This window comes from Haliotis rufescens, unplaced genomic scaffold, assembly GCF_023055435.1.
Source record: "Haliotis rufescens isolate VD_foot unplaced genomic scaffold, xgHalRufe1.0.p SCAF_1, whole genome shotgun sequence".
NCBI classification, from domain to species: domain Eukaryota; kingdom Metazoa; phylum Mollusca; class Gastropoda; order Lepetellida; family Haliotidae; genus Haliotis; species Haliotis rufescens.
In genome coordinates, this window is record NW_025963779.1 from 9196123 (window position 1) to 9217611 (window position 21489).

The 21489-nt window shown below is 39.4% G+C and overlaps 1 protein-coding gene across 3 annotated transcripts in view; it reads right to left on the reverse strand.

Annotated features, from left to right (window-relative positions):
• The window catches only part of LOC124136671 (fibroblast growth factor receptor-like 1), a 155820-nt gene that overhangs the window by 26710 nt on the left and 107621 nt on the right, over positions 1–21489 (reverse strand). For all 3 annotated transcript variants that reach the window (XM_046502645.2, XM_046502644.2, XM_046502643.2), the window contains exon 3: positions 14558–14682. In XM_046502645.2, coding sequence (XP_046358601.1) covers positions 14558–14682 — 125 coding nt within the window. The remainder of the gene's footprint in view (positions 1–14557; positions 14683–21489) is intronic.

A 21489-nucleotide genomic window follows, 5' to 3' on the forward strand; every position in this document is an offset into this window, starting at 1 on the left:
ATGCAAGATTTACACTAAACATGCTGGACACTTAGACTTATCTCAATCAATAGTTGACTTGTGTTATGTTGATTACAACACACTGAGGTCATCACACTGCAAATCTATGGAAGGCTTTGTCAAAGGGTTTTGGTATCATGGGATAACAAATTATCATAACAGAGGTACGTGCTGAAAGCTCTCGGCATCAAATTACCAGATTCTTCATTACACTGATTCTGTTTCATGTGCAGATTTGTTCCTGTCAATAATTTAGCAAGTCCCATGCAGGGAGGTATATACAACTGATGTAGAATATCCTTAAGTATTAGGAGTTTCTGTGACTTGTATTGGTAATGTTCAATAGTGAGCAGGGGCGGTCGGGTAGCCTAGTGGTTAAAGCGTTGGCTCGTCACGCCGAAAAACCCGGGTTCGATTCCCGACATTGGTACAATGTGTGAAGCCCATTTCTGGTGTCCCCCACCGTGATATTGCTGGAATATTGCTAAAAGCGGCGCAAAACCATACTCACTCACTCACTCCTTAGTGGGCTAGAAACTTTGATTTTTACAGTGAAATTAATACTTGTATTTCTCGTGGACAGACTTACATTGAGTTAGAGAAATAGAGTTATCTTATTTAAAAATAGATTTCTACAAAATAAAAAAAAGGTACTAATGGAGACCAGAACAATGCTATTACAGATGATGCAATCTGGACTTGACATATCATTCTAGGCTTGAGAGAGATTCAATGTTAATTTATGCTCTTTGGTCAGGGAGACAGACTAGTTTGTTGAATGAGGTCTGATAATTCTGATAAATCAAGATGTCATTCAGGGAACCAATGATTCGAAATCAACTTGGGAAAGGTATCATTTGTATCTCACCTGACTATAAAAGCCAAGTGAGCATGTGTCATGGCAGTTTGTCAGTCACCTGTCTGTCCATGAAGTTTAACATTTTCTAGATCACCTCTGTAACTACATGGCCCATAACAGTTGAATGTTATGTCTCCAAGACCTTCCCAAAGAATTCTGATCCAATTTTAAACATGGACACCATGGCAGCCATATTGAAAATGTCATTTTTTCCCATTGTCCAGCCATGTTTTGAATATGTCTGTTGTGTATAAACGTCTGTTACATGTGTTACTTTTCTTTCCCATTCTATCACCATTTTAATTTCAACATAATATTCAGGATAAATTCAAATGAGCCTTTAGGTTTTAATTTGTTATGAAAAATCCTGAGTCATTTGCAAGCAATTCTAATTTTTTTCCAAAATGAAGAGGATGTGGAGGAGCAAATAATTTTCAATAGTTCAGGCACTGGATACAAAAGATACATCATAACTCCTAACAAAATGAATAAAAAGACTTCTTCCAGTTTATTAGGTTCAGGAACAACTAAAGAGGTATTACACACCACTGATTACAGACACCACAACCATAAGACTTCTTGCCATCACAAATGTTGCCAAATGTGTCTGATAAAAGACACAATATCACTGCCTCAATACAAAAAGCTACTCATAATCACTGTGACCACCTATCCCCATGATCTTGGCATCAATCTAACTAATCTGTTCCCTACCAAAAAATACCCTTATTATATCTTGTAAAATACACCATATGTCATCTCCTCAAATGCAAAAAGCCACTTCATCATGTTCTGTGATATGAAATCCCGGCTTCTTGATGAAACACGTCTTCAACTGAAGATGAACAGGAACCCTACTTAAAACAATGAGTATGTCTGTCACCAGTGGCATAGGCGGAAAATGAATTACTTTTATTAACAGCCATAGAAAAACAACCTATACATCTACAGCAAAGGCTAGTGGGTCAATGAAAAGTAAGACTGCATCTTGACTGAGGGATGGCTAGTCAGGAAATGAACATAGATGCAAGATGAATGGTCAAGTCGTTTTTCATAGCAACCAGTTCCATACAGAATTTGTGCTATAATTAAGACTACATCACCTTGGGCATGTTCCCTCTGTAGAGCTGACAGATGACAGAAGAAGGCTTTTCTATGCCACCAGGAATCACCTGACGGCATTACTTTAGTCTTGAAATGTCAATGGTGAGTTATTGGTAAATTGTGTCTGATGTTTTGTTATAATGTTTCACTGCGGCTTCAGTTTCAGACTCAGAATTATCCAAAGATCGACTAATACTGTTAACGTTATTGTCAAGATTTCAAAGGATCACATATCCCATGTCCGTTAGAGTATAAATATTTTAAAAACTATCTATATACGTTTTCTTATAAAGCATAAATTGTCATGTATACCTTGATACCACCAAAATTTGTTGAAAGTTTGGATTTTTTGCAGTGAGAGTGATTAAAATAAAAAACAAATAAATATTTTTATTTCAAACCCCTTTTGTTGACATTCTGAAATTCTAAGTTATCCTATTCTGAAGAAAAAATTTTTTTTAGATTGTTCCGATTGTTCTAAGCATTAACTTATGTTATGACAATTTAATGGGTTTGTTCTCATAATAAAATTATTCTAAATAAATATAGCAAATGACAACAGCCGGTTGATCACTTAATAAATATTCTACGCACCAACATCACACACTTTGATTCTATCAAGCAGTCCTGTATGATTATGAGATTAATTTTCCAGTACTAAATAAGGCCAATTGTGCCTTAATTTGACCATCCTGGCACTAGCCAACAAAGCCAATGAGTGACCAAGGGCTATGTCTCTCCAGGACGTAATTATAACAACATCAGGCAGTCTGGTTACATCAGTTATTGTCTGTGTGGGTCATCAGCAGCTCCAACTGACCAGGGGCTGGACAGGACTGCCAATAAAGAATCCCTCATGACCATGACAACAAGATTACAACGATAACTGTATTACTTCAACTCAAAAGCTTCACTTCTGGGTTAAGCCTGAAAAATGTCATCTGGTTTCTTGTCTGACTGATATGTCAGTTGTGTCCGATTTCTCAAGATGTGGCATGACCCAATTACCTTACAAACCAGGGAGCCGTTGTACAAAGCGATCTTAGCGCTAAGGTGATCATAACTACCATTCCCTAACATAGACTTACGACAGTCGTAGTGCTAAGGTTGTTTTGCACAACGGCACCCAAGACTTTAATACTTCGCATTCAGTCTGAATCTGAAGCAGATTATTACAATGCAAGATAAATGTAACATTATATTGTTGAATTTCTCCCTTAAATATTGCATTGACCTAAAAAACAATAAGATACACACTCTTGGTCTGTAGTCAATTAGAAAAGCATGTACTACTTGCATGCTACATGTGTTATCTGTATTTTCCTGACAGTGAGTGAGTTGTGTTTAAAGCCGCTTTGAACAGTATTCCAGTTATATCACGGCGTGTCAGCTTAATGTGGGAGGAAAGCCCGAAGTGATGCAGGTCTTAGACGTTTACCACTTCGGTGAAACCCATGAGCATGGGTATGGTGCTGACAAACCTAGAAACTTCGAACCCACAATCATAGGTTTCTGGTGTGCCCAAGAGATGCAACTCTGCACAGTGAATTGTGGTGCCTTAGATGACAGGGCCACCCATGCCCCCTTTTCAAGAACAGACAATGACATTGAATGAAGTTCTTAATCTTTTCAAAGTATTCAAATTTCTTCTCAAGAATTGTAGGACAGTCGGTCAATGACATTGATAGCACACAAGGTTTATTTCTCAACCTGTATGTTTAATAATTCATTTGGGACATGATTGATTGGTGTTAACAAAAATTAGGTTTTGGAATTGCCTTTGGACATTTTTCCAAACTTTCAGGGTCATGAAGTTTTTCAACAAGAAATGCCAAAGTTTGTACTAATCATTCAGATACAAAGTTGGCAATATTAATTGACGACGATCAAACTTGTCTGTAATTGGTTGCCATGATAATGAGGAACCTTTTTCCTGTGATGTCTAAAATACATCCAGCTGTTTAATGTGTCCCTCCCTTCAAATTTATTAGTTTTCTTTCTCTAATTCATGTCACTGTACAAGATTTGGAGAGTTGAACAACTAAAGTCAGAACTCACAAATTGCCTGTGCCTTTCAATGACTGTTCTCCAGAGACAGATGAAACGAAACATTCAAATCTGCCTAAAATCAATTGCCTCAAAGTCAGCCCTGTCAAGGACATGTGTTGACATTTCACAAGCAGCGATGATTGAGTTTAAACAAATATAAACTTTCAACCAAAAAATATCCTATGTCTTCAGACGTTATTACTTTTTAAGGTCATTTATTTATTATTTACCATGCACAAACAAAAAAGATCCTTCTGGCAAAAGAAACTCAATTTACACTTATCATGATGAAAAAATTGTGATTAAGTCCCAGTGAAGGTCTGCTTAGTGTGTAACTTGAAAAGAAAACCTGTTTGTTTTGGAGCCATTTAAGTGAATTATATTCACAAAGTATATTGTAAGTTACGGGAGCAAACAGCGGTCGCCCTTTCATCGCGTGGGTATCCTCACATTTAATAGATTTTTCAGGTCTGGAGATGAAGGGTATGGACCTTGTCTATTCTATGCTTATCAAATGGGACAGAAGGACTGCCGCTGCTAATTAGAAAATTGTATTAAGGAAATTAATGATCTTGATCTAAGCCCTGAGAGTCCTTCATCAGAATTGAATCAGAAGATCTCACTGTCCAAATTCGGTCAGTTCTGCCGTTCGCCGCTGCTGGTATCAGTTGTATCAAAACCTCATTTCCATCCTCAAACATACTGACCAGTGTCCATTTGTGACAACTGATGTCTACAAAAGGCTAAATTACTTTATGATTTCATAAAATTTGCATTAATTGTTTCCTTGCCCCAAATCTGTATCTGATTTGCATTAAATAAGCTTCATAACTATTGTGGGGGCATGGGTGGCCCAGTCATCTGAGGCACCGCAATTTGCTGTGCAGAGTTGCATCCCTTAGGCACATCAGAGACTTAGGGTTGTGGGTTCAAATCCCAGATCGTCCTAATTATGTTTCTAGGTTTGTCAGCACCATACCGGTAAATCAACATGTCTGGTGATTTTTATCTCCAATTTCAAATTTGTACTGACCAAGTTTCTCATCACCCATTCGTTTACCGGAATTCGCTGAAGGGGTATGGTGTAATTTTTTTTCTGTGTATCATATTAAAATTTCTTTTTTTTCTCCAAAATACTGAATCTGCTAGAGGGGGGGTGCACATTATACTCGGGTGTGCACTATACTCAAGAAAATACAGTACTCGTGCTACCTGGTTTAAAAAAAAGTGGTTACTGTCTGAAACCTGCATCACTTGGGGCTTTCCTCACACATTAAGCTGACATGCCATTATATGACTAGAATACTCTTAAAAGCGGTGTTAAACCCAACTCACTCACTCACTCATAATAATGTGCTACTGAAAATGAAATCAGCCTAAACATTCATTTTAATAAAATTTAAATCTCATTTTAGACCTCCTGACATTATTAATGGCAAGGCTTTGTTTGTTTGAGTTTAAAGCCGCGCTGCGCAATATTCCAGCTATATGACGGCGGTCTGCAACCGACAATGGTGCTGCATGTGGTGTAAAGGTGTCCTCCCTCGAAACAGAAGTAATAACACGTTTTCGACGCGAATGTTTTCGACGTGAATTGATTTGAACATAACGTCAATAATGTCAGTTATAAAAACTACAAGCTAAGTCATATCAGGAGGTGGGCATAAACCTGTAAACATTTTGCTTTTACAAAGGATCATGACAGATTTGTTTGTTTGTTTGTTTGTTTAATGCCACACTCAGCAATATACCAGCTATCGAGTCTGGACCAGACAATCCAGTGATTGACATCATAAGCATCGATCCATGCAATTGGGATCGATGACATGCATCAACCTAGTCTGCGAGCCTGACCACCCGATCCCGTTAGTCCCCCCTTATGACAAGCAATAGTTGCCTTTTATGGCAAGCATGGGTTGATGTAGAAGAATATTATTCAAACTCATGATGCAGCTCTGCACAGTGAATTGTGGCCCCTAAAACGGGGTGGGGGCTTTCAAGCATCATGAGGGGCAGTGGGTAGCCGAGTCGTTTAACTGTTTGCTTGTCACCCCGAAGACCCGGGTTTGATTCCCAACATGGGTACAATGTGTGATGCCAATTTCTGGTGTCCCCCACTGTGATATTTCAGAAATATTGCACCAAAAGCGGCATAAAAAACCAAACTCACTCACTTACTCACTCCAGCATCATGTATATTTCCTCAGTGTTTGATGTATGACTGAAAGCCAGAGTGTGAGTGAGTTGTGTTTAACGCTGCTTTTAACAGTATTCCAGTTACATCACGGCGTGTCAGCTTAATGTGGGAGGAAAGCCCAAAGTGATGCAGGTCTCAGACGTTAACCACTTCGGTGAAACCCACGAGCACAGGTATGGCGCTCACAAACCTAGAAACATAATCAGGGTGAACAGGGATTCGAACCCACAATCATAGGTTTCTGGCTTGCCCAAGGGTACGCAACTCTGCACAGCGAATCGCGGTGCCTTAGACGACTGGGCCACCCATGCCCCCTCTGAGAGCCAGAAGCTGAGTCAGGAAAGTCTCCTGTCACATAGCGGCATCACCATGACTAAATCATATTTGGCATCACTTAATTCAAGGACAGTAAATTTGCTATGGGAAATAACACAAGTGGAATCTATTCCAGGGCTCTTATATCCTGCCAGGGTATCTCAGAAAAAATGACAAATTCATTCCACTGTCACAGAAAATTATGATTGATACTCTCTGCTTAATGGTATCTTCATATCAGTCACAGATCAGGGCTTAATCGTTTCAGTCATAATTTCAATATGAAGGATAAGCTTTTTTGTAAACTGCACTCAAATCATTCCTGGTCTTTTCAAATATTTCTAAACACACCGTGCAAATTCCATCCCTATTCCCATCTACAAACACACACCACTCACAAGTCATCAATAATCACATGGAACGAAGGATTACAGATGAAAACTTGATACCTTAAAATATTTGAAAAAACAAATAAATGCAAACACATTATCTGCTGTTTTGAAGAGCTTGTTGGGTTTCCAGCCGTGATGATTAAAAATGTGACAGAAATACAGCTGTAGACCAGCTGCATGTTGTTGCACATTATTTTGACTGAATTCAATTGATTCATATTTTCTCCTCTATCAGGGGGCACGGGTAGCCCAGTCGTCTCAGGCGCCGCGATTCGCTGTGCAGATTTGCGTCCCTTGGACACGCCAGAAACTATGGTTGTGGGTTTGAATCCCGGTCCGCCCCGATTATGTTTCTAGGTTTGTCAGCACCATACCCATGCTTGTGGGTTTCACCGAAATGGTAAACGTCTGAGACCTGCATCACTTCGGGCTTTCCTCCCACATTAAGCTGACACGTAGCGATATAACTGCAATACTGTTAAAAGCGGGGTTAAACCCACTATGATATAACTGGAATACAGTTAAAAGCGGTGTTAAACCCAAATCACTCACACTCCTCCTCTATCAATTTACCATGAGGCAGATCACATCCTGATTACAAATACATACAAAACGTCAATGCCAGAGAACAACCAGTCTCGATTATCCAACGAAACAGATTCCATTAGGCGTAAAAGGGAAATTGTCGTGACAGTTATATGAATAGGCCACTGACAGTCGGTGATGACACCAGGTGTTGGTGAAAAGGGCAAGCACACCCTGCCCAACCAAATTGTGCTGTGTGTGGAGTGAAAGAAATATTTGTGCCGACTCTCCACTCTTGTCATGATATAGCTGAAACATGGTGGAGACTGTACACGAACTGGTACAGAGCCCATTCCATAAAGCTATCAAAGTGCAGCGACAGTCATAAGTCTATTTTAAAGTATGGGGTTACGATCAGCAACAGTCATAAGTCTATGTTAAAGTATGGGGTTATGATCAGTGACAGTCATAAGTCTATGTGTAAGTATGGGGGTTACGATCAGTGACAGTCATAAGTCTATGTTAAAGTATGGGGGTTACGATCAGCGACAGTCATAAGTCTATGTTAAAGTATGGGGGTTACGATCAGTGACAGTCATAAGTCTATGTTAAAGTATGGGGGTTACGATCAGCGACAGTCATAAGTCTATGTTAAAGTATGGGGGTTACGATCAGTGACAGTCATAAGTCTATGTTAAAGTATGGGGGTTACGATCAGTGACAGTCATAAGTCTATGTAAAAGTATGGGGTTACGATCAGCGGCAGTCATAAGTCTATGCTAAAGTATGGGGGTTACAATCAGCGACAGTCATAAGTCTATGTTAAAGTATGGGGTTACGATCAGCGACAGTCATAAGTCTATGTTAAAGTATGGGGGTTACGATCAGCGACAGTCATAAGTCTATGTTAAAGTATGGGGGTACGATCAGCGACAGTCATAAGTCTATGTGTAAGTATGGGGGTTACCATCAGCGACAGTCATAAGTCTATGTTAAAGTATGGGGGTACGATCAGCGACAGTCATAAGTCTATGTGTAAGTATGAGGTTTACGATCAGCGACAGTCATAAGTCTATGTTAAAGTATGGGGTTACGATCAGCAACAGTCATAAGCAGATGTTAAAGTATGGGGGTACGATCAGCGACAGTCATAAGTCTATGTGTAAGTATGAGGTTTACGATCAGCGACAGTCATAAGTCTATGTTAAAGTATGGGGTTACGATCAGCGACAGTCATAAGTCTATGTTAAAGTATGGGGTTACGATCAGCGACAGTCATAAGTCTATGTTAAAGTATGGGGGTTACGATCAGCGACAGTCATAAGTCTATGTTAAAGTATGGGGGTTGCCATCAGCGACAGCCATAAGTCTATGCTAAAGTATGGGGGTTACGATCAGCGACAGTCATAAGCAGATGTTAAAGTATGGGGGTACGATCAGCGACAGTCATAAGTCTATGTGTAAGTATGAGGTTTACGATCAGCGACAGTCATAAGTCTATGTTAAAGTATGGGGTTACGATCAGCGACAGTCATAAGTCTATGTTAAAGTATGGGGGTTACGATCAGCGACAGTCATAAGTCTATGTTAAAGTATGGGGTTACGATCAGCAACAGTCATAAGTCTATGCTAAAGTATGGGGGTTACGATCAGCTTAGCCGGACAACGGCTTTGTGGAACGGACTCAAGGAATCTATCACACTCACCTAGCCCCTGGGCACTCTGAAGGAGTCTTAACTCCCAGAGAACTTCATTTTGTGATAACAATTAAGTGAGAAGACTGGTAATTATATTATGAAATGGACCGAGTGTGAACAGGTAATTAAGTGACCACCATCACTGTCCTACAGCAGTGCTAACATCATCCCTTGGCTCTCCTGCTCAGCCTTATCAGCCTACTGCCACTTTTGTCCATGGTATTGTAGGTACCTTGGTATCTCAAAGCAACCTTGTGAGAGGTAGTACTTTCAAGTGATACCTGCCTGGAGGTTTTACATTTGAATTGTAAGACCTGCCTGGAGGTTTTACATCTGAATTGTAAGACCTGCCTGGAGGTTTTACATCTGAATTGTAAGACCTGCCTGGAGGTTTTACATTTGAATTGTAAGACCTGCCTGGAGGTTTTACATCTGAATTGTAAGACCTGCCTGGAGGTTTTACATCTGAATTGTAAGACCTGCCTGGTGGTTTTACATCTGAATTGTAAGACCTGCCTGGAGGTTTTACATCTCAATTGTAAGACCTGCCTGGAGGTTTTACATCTCAATTGTAAGACCTGCCTTGAGGTTTTACATCTGAATTGTAAGACCTGCCTGGAGGTTTTACATCTGAATTGCATGCTGTCATCAAATTCATGTTTTTCCACTATGTGTATTGTTTCACAATCAGGCATCCCAATGTTTTCCTATTCTTGCTGGTACTTCTAGCATTTAGTTCATAATTTAGCTACAACACTCCTTCTCAGCCCTCACTAGTCCCTCGCTTGAGGTTGTACATTTTCAACCCAACCCACGGGGAGTGCTCTAATGATAACCTACAACACAGAGCCTTAGTGAGTAGGAAATATGTAAAAAAAAATGTCACTGGTTGTTGATTTATTGTTGGACATGACAGAGTCGTAAATAATGTCTCATTCTTCTAATCATGTATGACAATGGACCAATACTTCACACATTTGTTAAGCTATTAAGCATTTTTGATATTAAAATAGTCTGTCAGTTCCCTTTGAATTACAATGTCACAGTTGGAGACACTGACAATGGGCTTCACAAATTGTGCCCATGTGGGGAACATGGTCTTTAGTGTGACAAGCCAATTTGATGCGTTAACACCAGGCTACACAGCTAATTAAAATGACTGATCATTTAATAACTAGTCCCATAAACAGTCAAACATTGCAACGACACCCATGACATGAATACTCAGGTCTTTCAAACATTAATGCATTAAAACCATGTAACTTTGCATGATGCACAATGGATGTCAATGTGAGTGAGTGAGTGAGTGAGTGAGTGAGTGAGTGAGTGAGTGAGTGAGTGAGTGAGTGAGTGAGTGAGTGAGTGAGGGCGGGGTGGCCTAGGAAAAGTATAAAGCTGCTTTGAGCAATTTTCAAGTCATTTCAAGGGGATACCATCAATAGGCTTCACGCATCATACCATTATGGGGAATGAAACCCAGGTCTTTGGTGTGACAAGGCTACCCACTTGGCTATCCAAATACTAATTTGATAGTTTCAATTGTACAGGGAGTATGGTCGACATCACGAAGTAATTCAATTCCTCTGCCAATTAACTCATCAATGTATCTGTAGAAGACAAAGTGTCAGTCTTTACATTCATCAACTCTTTAACATTCATCAACAAAGAGGCAGAACTGCTTGATGTCTGACCCAAGTCCACAGATGGGCAGAGTTGGACAGATTGACCGTCTGCTCCTCAAGCAACTTCAAGTCTGCCACCAATGAATATCAACAATAAGTGTTTACACTCAATGGATAATTTCCCTCCCACCAACCCCTTTCCTGTCCACTCAAATCTGATTTCTGGACACATTTTGTTGATGGTGACATGCCACAGTGTTTGCATGCATGCCTGCCACCAGTGGCCGGACCTGACTAGGGAGAAACTTGCTCATATTTCCCCCACCACAATTAATTTGCTCCCATAATTGTCTTTGATGATAGACTGAATGGCCCTTAACGGCAGACTGAACAGTTACAAGTATCTGGTACATGGCAGCTACTTGAGAGTGATTCATACATAGTAAGTGGTATGAAGACGACTATACACAATTGAAAACGTTACACGTAGTGGACGTGGTTAATGTTGTACGAAGTCGCTACAACTTAACTCCAGTCATTCAATACAATTCAATAGACCTACGCTGTCTTTTGAGACTTACGGTCACTTTGTGAAACAGCCCCTGACCTTCCGGAGTTAATTTTTAGAAGCACATTGGTTTGAGCTGATGTAACTGGTTGGTACTGGGCAGGTGATTGGATTAGCTCGCCGAAGTATTTGATCAAGCAACATAGTTTACTACTTGCTGGCCCCCTTGACAAGAAGAGCTGACCGAAATAGAACCCACTCAAAGTGCTGGCTTCCATTTCTGTGAGTGTATTGTGGTTTGTTGAAATCCACAATAGCACTTTAGAGAGGATCAAGAAGGTTTAGGAAAATTTATCATGACGTCCCCTCTAAATCAAACATAAGGCCATCGAAAGCAGAAATAGATCCTAGGTTTAGTCAACTTAAATTCAAGAATAACGATTGACAAGAAACACTGATGCTTGGTGATTATTCAAACTCTTTCCTTTGGTTCAGTGGAATGGTAATTACTTAAAAAGTAACATTTGTATTGTAGAAGTTGAAAATAATCTAAATCCGATTACACATCAATGGCAAAAGCCTGCTACAGATTACCGGTATATATTGTCCTAACTGCGTCTTTCATGTCTCCCGCAAGATCATGTTTTCATCTGTTTGTTTACAAGTTGACTGTTCACAATATCTAATGTATTTACATGCTTGGCACATAACATAACGGTTTCTTATTAAAATAGGCAAGGTTATGACAGTTCTTACAAAACATGTCACATACAACGAGAACCTCTTGTACCTTCTTATCAGACTGTAATAATAACGTCAATCTTGACTGAAGACAAATTTATCTTATCATGAACCCAGCCGATGACGTTGAAGCCCATCTCAAGTTACACAACTAAATTTGCTTGCCTTGGGAAGATGGTATTTGTATTGAACAAGATTTTTTTCATTACTGAGTAATGAACAAAAAAATGCAGGGAACTAAATCACGTGCACATGATGCTGTCAATTGAGGATTACATCAGTGAGCAACTACTATGTACAAAACACACAAAATTACAAAATTTAAATTTTTAGCAAATTGGTAATTTTCAATGAGAGGTTTGAAAACATTGCGAGCCACAGTGGAGTCTTGGAGGGACTCCGTCTTGACTTTAATGTCATCATTATATTTGGGTTGTCTGTCGTTTCATATTCCAGTTCAATTTCAATTCCACATCAAAGTAGCCATTGCAAATGCCCAATAGAAACAGAATTTCACAAAATTAGCAACACTTCGTGGCGTCTAGCTATAAAGTGGTGTAGGCATAAAACCTGAGCATGATTGTGAATAATTTACAGCTTTTGAGAAGAACTCTCATTCTTTAAAAGAACTTCTCTTTTCTCTTACAATCTCTCAGAGACTTTCCGAGTTCAAAGTGCTTATAGGATGGGCTGGAGGGTGGAGAAAAGTGTCGAAATACTGATATGTTTTAGTTGCTTGTTAAATGGCTCCTCTTCTAAAGATAGCTTCCATTTGGCATCTAAATGGTTGGGATCTTTAATGGAGTGAAATTAATTAGTCGCGACAGACAAGTCACAAAGTGGTTCTCAGTCTAGTTGCTCTGAGTGGATCAGGATCCTACTGTTCTTGCTTTTTTAAAAGACATCACTCTAGATTCGGGCAGCACAGGAAACAGTGTCTCCTGCGAGACAACGAGACAACACCTGCTAGCTAGCAGCGGAGACATTAATCAAGCAGATTCAATTGAGCTTAATTGGGTGGGGAGTTCACAATCAACACACCAAAGCATTCAAGTCCCCCAATATCATAACCTCTATCAATATTATTGAAGATGGGCCAGTGGTTAGTGCTTTCACTCAACACAAAGGATGTGAGTTCTATTCCCACAAAGGGGTAACAAGTAAAGTTGATGTAGCTTTTCTCATGGCAGCAATGTTAAGAACATGGTGAAAAATCTTACACAATCCTTCTATTCATGCTAAGATCTCTGATAGGTAACGTGAGGACACATGAAGTTCAAACACCAATATGGCCACTTTCACCAGAAGCTTCAAACTCGTCAGTAACCAAGACACCATCAAGGATGCTAATGAACAATACCGCTACATCATTAAATCCTAATTCCAACAACTCTCAAACAAATTAAGAAGGCTATCCTTTCTCTAACACCATCTGCTAACATGGCAGTGTATCTCTCCCTGAAGCAAGCCCGATGGCTTTCAGAATAAGGGCCTATCTCCTTACCATTAATAGGAAGCACAGAGCTCCTAGAGCACATGTTGTATTGTGTGTGCAGGCAGGGGTTGACCCCCACCTGCTGGCTATCATCTCTCTAGTGGTGGGGGAAGTGGAGGCCCTAGGGCAGGGGGGACAGTGTTGGCTAACATCAACTTGAAGTCGGAGTTTTAGCCTGAGGGAGATCACATTAACAAAGCATATGTAATGTTCAGTGAGACCACGGTAAGCCACCTGTCAGCTGTTTGTGAAGAATATACCACTGTTGTGTCGGTAAACTAGTAACAAGATATGATGTATTGTGACTAGTGCCTCATATTTCTTGTATAATCAATATAGGGTAATGTTTAGTGTGGAACATCACTTGAAAACTGTTTTAGCATGCATGAATAATTGATATGTGTACAACTGTTCAACATGGCTGTGCCTGTGTTGCTATCACATTATACCATTATTCACAGACCACATGATTTCAGGCGCGGTCGGGTAGCCTGGTGGTTTAAGCGTTTGCTCATCACGCCGAAGACCTGGGTTCGAATCCCGACATGGGTACAATGTGTGAAGCCCATTTCTGGTGTCCCCCGCAGTGATATTGCTGGAATATTGCTAAAAGCGGCGTAAAACCAAACTCACTCACTCACTCACTCACTCCAAATGATTTCAACTTACTTTACCAATTAATATGGACTAATTTATCATTTTCAAACAATGACATGTTTGGAATAAACCTCTGTTATAAATGAAGGTGTTTTTACTAAGGTGTTCAACTAAAAAATAAATTTCATGTAAAAAACTTTTTTCAGGGAATGAGAGAGTAAGTAATTTGGGTTTTAACTGTATTTAAGTTACAGTGCATCAGCTTGTGGGAGGAAAGCCTGGAGTGACTCTTAATTTTCCATTTGATACCACATCCAGTTCCTCAAGAGGTGAGTCTTCATAGTGCAAGGAGGTAATTATTGGATAATACTTCACCATGATACACATCCACTGAGATTATTTCAGATGTGTGCACTATTTGTGTAACTCTGTTACTTGATAAGACATCGTACTTACATCTTTAGATCCCAGGTTTTCAATCCGACAGGGCAGTTTTGCCAGTTGGCCGACCATGACGGTGATGTTGCGAGGGGTGGGCAGAAAGGCTGGTTCACCTGGTGTGGCACTCATCACACACAGATCTGAAACACAATCAACACCGTTACATACAGCAAGCTCTCCTGACTTTTCTTTCTTTGTTTCTTTGTTGCTTAAAGTAGCACTCGGCAATATTCCAGCTATGACAGCAGTCTGTAAATAATCGAGTCTGGACTAGACAATACAGTGATTGACATGATGAGCATCGATCCACACAATTGTAATACAATGACATGCATGAACCAAGTCAGTGACCCTGACCACCCGATCCCATTAGTAGGCTCTTACTACAAGCATAGCCGCCTTTTACGGCAAGTATGGGCTGCTGAAGACCTATTCTTCCCCAGATCTTCACAGGTCCTCTCCTGACGATACACACTGAGTGGGTTGGTATTACCCTACTTTTAGTAATTTTCCACAGTGGGGACATGTTTTAAGCAATGTGGAAATCAAACCCAGGTCTTCAGTGTGTCCATAGTCATCACCTCAACCATTAGACTAACCCCACAATCTCCCATGACAAACAGACACTTACATCATACATGTGGCAATAAACATACCTTATTCGACATAATAAGCGCCCAGGGCGCTCTCAAAATTAAAAACAGGGGCTCTTATTAGAATATTATTTTGGTGAAAAAAACAGAATTGAAAGATGAATTTCATGGTTTATGCTGAAATGTTTATGTACGACAGATATATTCTTCCAGAATTTAATTGCCCATAATTAAGGGTGCACATAACACACGAGTATGTATAAATAATAATAAATAAGTCTTGTGTACATTGATGAATCGGAAGGGGTGCTAATTGGGATTGTTCACCTGACAATATATTAGCAAATGTTACCGTGGCCGCTTATTAGAGCGGGGCACTTATTACGTCGAATACGGTACTACACTTTGCAATGGTCGAGCGAGTAAAGTTAAGCATCACTGGCAGTAATGTCATTTCTTGGTGATCTAAAATAAATGTTTTGAACTTTCAGATTAATTGTATCAAGAAGAAGAGATGCTATTTTAACTGCAGTCAAGTGAGCTTCTTGAGAATTATCTGAAGCATGATTTGAGTTGTTCTGATCAATACTGAACAAAAATATTTAAGGATCATGAAGTATTTTTATAAACTGTACACAAACTCAATCTTCGCTACAAAAAAAATATCCCGTAAAATATTCATGATCAATTACCTTTTTTGTTCAGTATTTCCATACTCTGATTTTCCATTTTGTCATTACTTAAATGTCCACTAAAATGTTTACATGTTGCAATTATCAGACTGGACGTACTCAATGATTTAATACTTTTGTGAAATAGATAATAATTTGTCTGCATGCATGAACAACAAACTGGAGCAAACTAATCCTATTAGACTTCCATATGAACTCAAACATAAAATATCTTTCCACACATTTATTTTTATGTTACAAGCTGAATAATACCATCATCATTTCAGAAATAAAAGAAAGATGCTTAATATGATTTTATACCCTCGAGACTACGGACATAAACTGAATTAATTTCCATTTAATTTGCGAGGGGAAGATTCCCATCGGTGCTGGCCTGCAAAATAACACAGCTGATTAGCTGTCCGGAGCTTGACACATCACAGATATCCATGAAGGAAGCGTAGCTTTGTTTCCAGTCAAAACAAGAAATAGAAATACATTGTACCTCCTAGACAGAAGAGCACCGAAACAGGAGAAGATAATTGAGGTGAAACATGACCCATGGACACCTGAAATCACAGTCACTTGACCGATCACCAACCTAATTGGTTGGAATTAAAATGGCAGTAGCCTCTGACCGCTCACAAAACAAATGGTATTTATAGTCATTAATTAAACAAGACATTAATCACCACGGAGAACCATGACCAAAATGCCAGACACTGAAAACTGTGAAATAGGGTGATTCTTTCATCGTATTGAACGCCTTCAACAAATCCAATCACATGAAAGTATCAAGACGGTCGTAAAGGGACGCTGTTTAAATGTCATGTCCCATGGAAAGGTAGACAGCAATTAAATCCTCTATTAGGCGTGTTGAATGTACACCACGCAGGTGGGAAATTAAATCAAACTCAAGAACTTGGTTTGTCGCTTCAATGAGATTGTGTGGCCCTGGAGACACTTCGGGAGTTCCTCCTCCATGGAGACCAGGATCCATTCCTTTTTTCATTCAGTGAAGTATATCAGTGTGACATTTAGGCCCGCAACAACAAATAGAAAGTACAGTGGAATCTGTTCAAATCGAACTGTCAAATTCGGATTTCGGTGAAAACTGAACTTTTTCTCCAGCCCCCTGTTCTTTAATGAATTATCATTACTCAAACTGACCTCCAACTCAGTAATCCAGACTTTTACACTCCAGACTTTGGACTAAAATCATAGTCCCAACAACCGATTTACTATTGGAAAGAAGCTGTCTAAATCGGATTGGGCCAGACCGGACTGGATCTGATATTCTTTCACTTTGAAGTAAGCTCAGTCATTGTGAGCTAAAACATCAATGCTTATCCTGCATGTAATCCTATTGACCTCAACACTTTGTTATCAGCTTAGTTAATTAGAATTTACTCACCTGTTTATGAGAAAGCTCAATATCATGAATTCAGTGTCATGAGCATGTCAATAAATAACGTTAAACACAGCTTGTCATTGTCAATCGCAATGGCTGAGCAGCCAGCAAAGAATAGGTGTATCGAACTTACACTTGCCAAGGAAGTTGTTTTAATTGAGAAATTTAAGTCAGTGCCAAAACCCAACCAGAAAGATTAGACGGTCTCGGATATTCTTCAATGTAGTGAAGACTATCAGCATGCGTTCGGGAAGACATTCAATCCTGAGGTCCAACTTTTTATACTCTGTGTAATCTGAACCTCGCCATAAAGCAGACTTTTTTACCAAACGAGTCCAAATTGGACTGCTTCCACTGTACATTGGTGTGATATCTTAAGCCCTGCAATAATATATAGTAAGGAACATTGGTGTGATATCTAGCCCCACAGTAACAGATAGTAAAGAACATTGGTGTGATATCTAGCCACAACAGATAGTAAAGAATATTGGTGTGATATCTAGCCCCACAACAACAGATAGTAAAGAACATTGGTGTGATATCTAGCCCCACTACAACAAATAGTAAAGAACATTGGTGTGATATATAGCCCCACAATAACAAATAGTAAAGAACATTGGTGTGATATCTAGCCCCACAATAACAAATAGTAAAGAACATTGGTGTGATATCTAGCCCCACAATAACAAATAGTAAAGAACATTGGTGTGATATCTAGCCCCACAATAACAAATAGTAAAGAACATTGGTGTGATATCTAGCCCCACTACAACAAATAGTATAGAACATTGGTGTGATATCTAGCCCCACTACAACAAATAATATAGAACATTGGTGTGATATCTAGCCCCACTACAACAAATAGTAAAGAACATTGGTGTGATATCTAGCCCCACAATAACAAATAGTAAAGAACATTGGTGTGATATCTAGCCCCACAATAACAAATAGTAAAGAACATTGGTGTGATATCTAGCCCCACTACAACAAATAGTAAAGAACATTGGTGTGATATCTAGCCCCACAATAACAAATAGTAAAGAACATTGGTGTGATATCTAGCCCCACAATGACAAATAGTAAAAAAACATTGGTGTGATATCTTAAGCCCCACAATAACAAATAGTAAAGAACATTGGTGTGATATCTAGCCCCACATAACAGATAGTAAAGAACATTGGTGTGATATCTAGCCCCATAATAACAAATAGTAAAGAACATTGGTGTGATATCTAGCCCCACTACAACAAATAGTAAAGAACATTGGTGTGATATCTAGCCCCACAACAACAGATAGTAAAGAACATTGGTGTGATATCTAGACCCCAAACAATATACAATAAAGAACATTGGTGTGATATCTAGCCACAACAAGAGATAGTAAAGAACATTGGTGTGATATCTAGACCCCAAACAATATACAATAAAGAACATTGGTGTGATACCTAGCCACAACAAGAGATAGTAAAGAACATTGGTGTGATACCTAGCCACAACAAGAGATAGTAAAGAACATTGGTGTGATATCTAGACCCCAAACAATATACAATAAAGAACATTGGTGTGATATCTAGCCACAACAAGAGATAGTAAAGAACATTGGTGTGATACCTAGCCACAACAAGAGATAGTAAAGAACATTGGTGTGATACCTAGCCACAACAAGAGATAGTAAAGAACATTGGTGTGATATCTAGACCCCAAACAATATACAATAAAGAACATTGGTGTGATATCTAGCCACAAGAGATAGTAAAGAACATTGGTGTGATACCTAGCCACAACAAGAGATAGTAAAGAACATTGGTGTGATATCTAGCCACAACAACAAATAGTAAAGAACATTAGAGTGACATCTAGACCTGTAATATACATTCTGCACCCCAACCCCCGCCCTACTATCTATGCCATGACTACATCAACTTTGTCAATACAACAACATGCACGGGCCAATATCATCCCTCCTCGCTGCCACTGACACTCTGAACAAAGAAGTCATTGTGGCCATCACATGCTCACTTAGTCAACTCTGGGGAAAAACACAAGGTGGTGGAGAACCTCATCCTGGAAGCCCACGAGGGCTTGTCATCACATACCATATCCATTATAGCTTTCTCTGTGTTCTGCCAGTGTTGTCGCGGACATCTTTACAGATCACACAACATTGCCTCTTCAGATCTTGCATCTGTCACTGACACCTCATAGCCTTCTATACATCGTTAGATTGATTTAATGATCAACATTACTTGCTTAGGGATATAGGTAGACATTAGGTGCAGCAGACACACTGACAAACTGCCTTGTACTTGTATCACAACACTATAGGTGAGGTGAGGTGAAATGGGGTTTAACGTCGCGTCCAAGATTATTGCACTTATATAGCGACGTGCATGCAAGTGTATGTGTGTGCACACTGAGATACCATGCCGCAGTTTAACATGAATACCCCACTCAGACACAGTATACTGACTCCGAGCCGACCAGTCCTTGTTTTAGCCCCTTAACGCAGAGCGCCAGACAGGGTAACAACAAGTACCATCTTTTAATGTCTTTTGGTATGATGCGGCTGGGGATCGAACCCCGGACCTTCTGCTCTTGGGGCTGATGCTCTACCATTAGACCACAGAGGCGGTTCACAACACTATAGCCTGTATTCTGAGGCTACAGTGTTATATGCACCCAGTGAACAAGTTATTAGGAATATCACAAATCTAAATGCCCAGGAACGCAAGCCTATTACCTAATGTATACAGAAACATTTGCAATTTACAAACTATCACATTTTCTTGTGCATAATGTGCAGTTGCGCACCATTCATTCTGGGGTACAATTTCAGTGGAAAATTGCTTTTTGAAACACATTTGTTCAATAAAATGGGAATTTTGTGATCAAACGTCACCAGACATGATGATTTACCATTTCAGCTGTCTTTCCTGTGATACAATGCATATTTTACATACAGAGATTAAGATTATCAGGTGTAATTGTCTTGTAAAATAGGCAGGAGACTGTAAATAAACATAGATCTACCAGATTCGGTTACAAATTACCCAATATTATCACTGAAAAGGTTTTTGAAGCAATGATCTGAAGAAATTGTATCTGAAACTTTTACTGTACTAGGTATAATATATTCTAATATCATGTTATTTTACTTGCTACTTTTATATATATATTTAAAATAGTGAGTGAGTGAGTGAGTTGGATTTAATGCCGCTTTTAACAGTATTCCAGTTACATCACGGTGTGTCAGCTTAATGTGGGAGGAAAGCCCAAAGTGATGCATGTCTCAGACGTTTACCACTTTGGTGAAACCCACGAGCATGGGTATGGTGCTGACAAACTTAGAAACATAATCATGGCGAACCGGGATTTGAACCCACAATCATAGGTTTCAGGCGTGCCCATGGGATGCAACTCTGCACAGCGAATCGCAGCGCCTTAGACAACTGGGCCATCCGTGCCCCCCTTTATTTAGAATAAAAATCCCCTTTAGCATAGCACTTTAGCATATCGCCTGATATGTTCAATATATGGAACAGTTTGATGGGTCACCCTCTGAGGCTTACAATTGCCTGGTCTCGTGATTCTGATTAGGAAAACAGTATTTTGAGACAAAGTAGTCAAACAACACCAAACATGAGCTTTTACACAGTCAAAATATGGCATTTATGATATATGTATCCATTCAACTAAGCTTCATTTCAAAGTGTCAACAGTGGTAACATGATCAGGATTGCTGTAAATAATCATAAGTTGGTGCGATCTAATTTGAAAAAATTATTAAAATGGATTATACATATAAGACCAGATATACAAGGAACGCTTTTTACAACAATTAGATAGTATAACATAACTTGCATACTTCAGTACAACTTTGTTGACATGCTACTTTCGGTATTAAAAATACAATGAAATGTCTGTCTGATTGAAAGAAGAATCAAAACTCTGCTTGTAATATGTATGTTTTAGAAATAAGGGTGCACTATACACACAAGACTATATGGTAGTTGAAGATGGTCTTGGGGACCTTGAGGTATTCCTCTATGGTATTTGGCTCCAGGTATCTCCCAAATTTGTTATAGCATTTAACATTAGGGTTACGACAAGGCCCCTGGACTATATACATGCTTACTTGATATTCAGATAGAAATAACCGAGTTCATAAAAAGCGTATGTGCACGAGTGCAAATATCACTTCACACGCACCAGTGTATTGTTTGCATTATCCCGACAACATCGTTGACACCATTTGGATCCAATTGTGAAGTA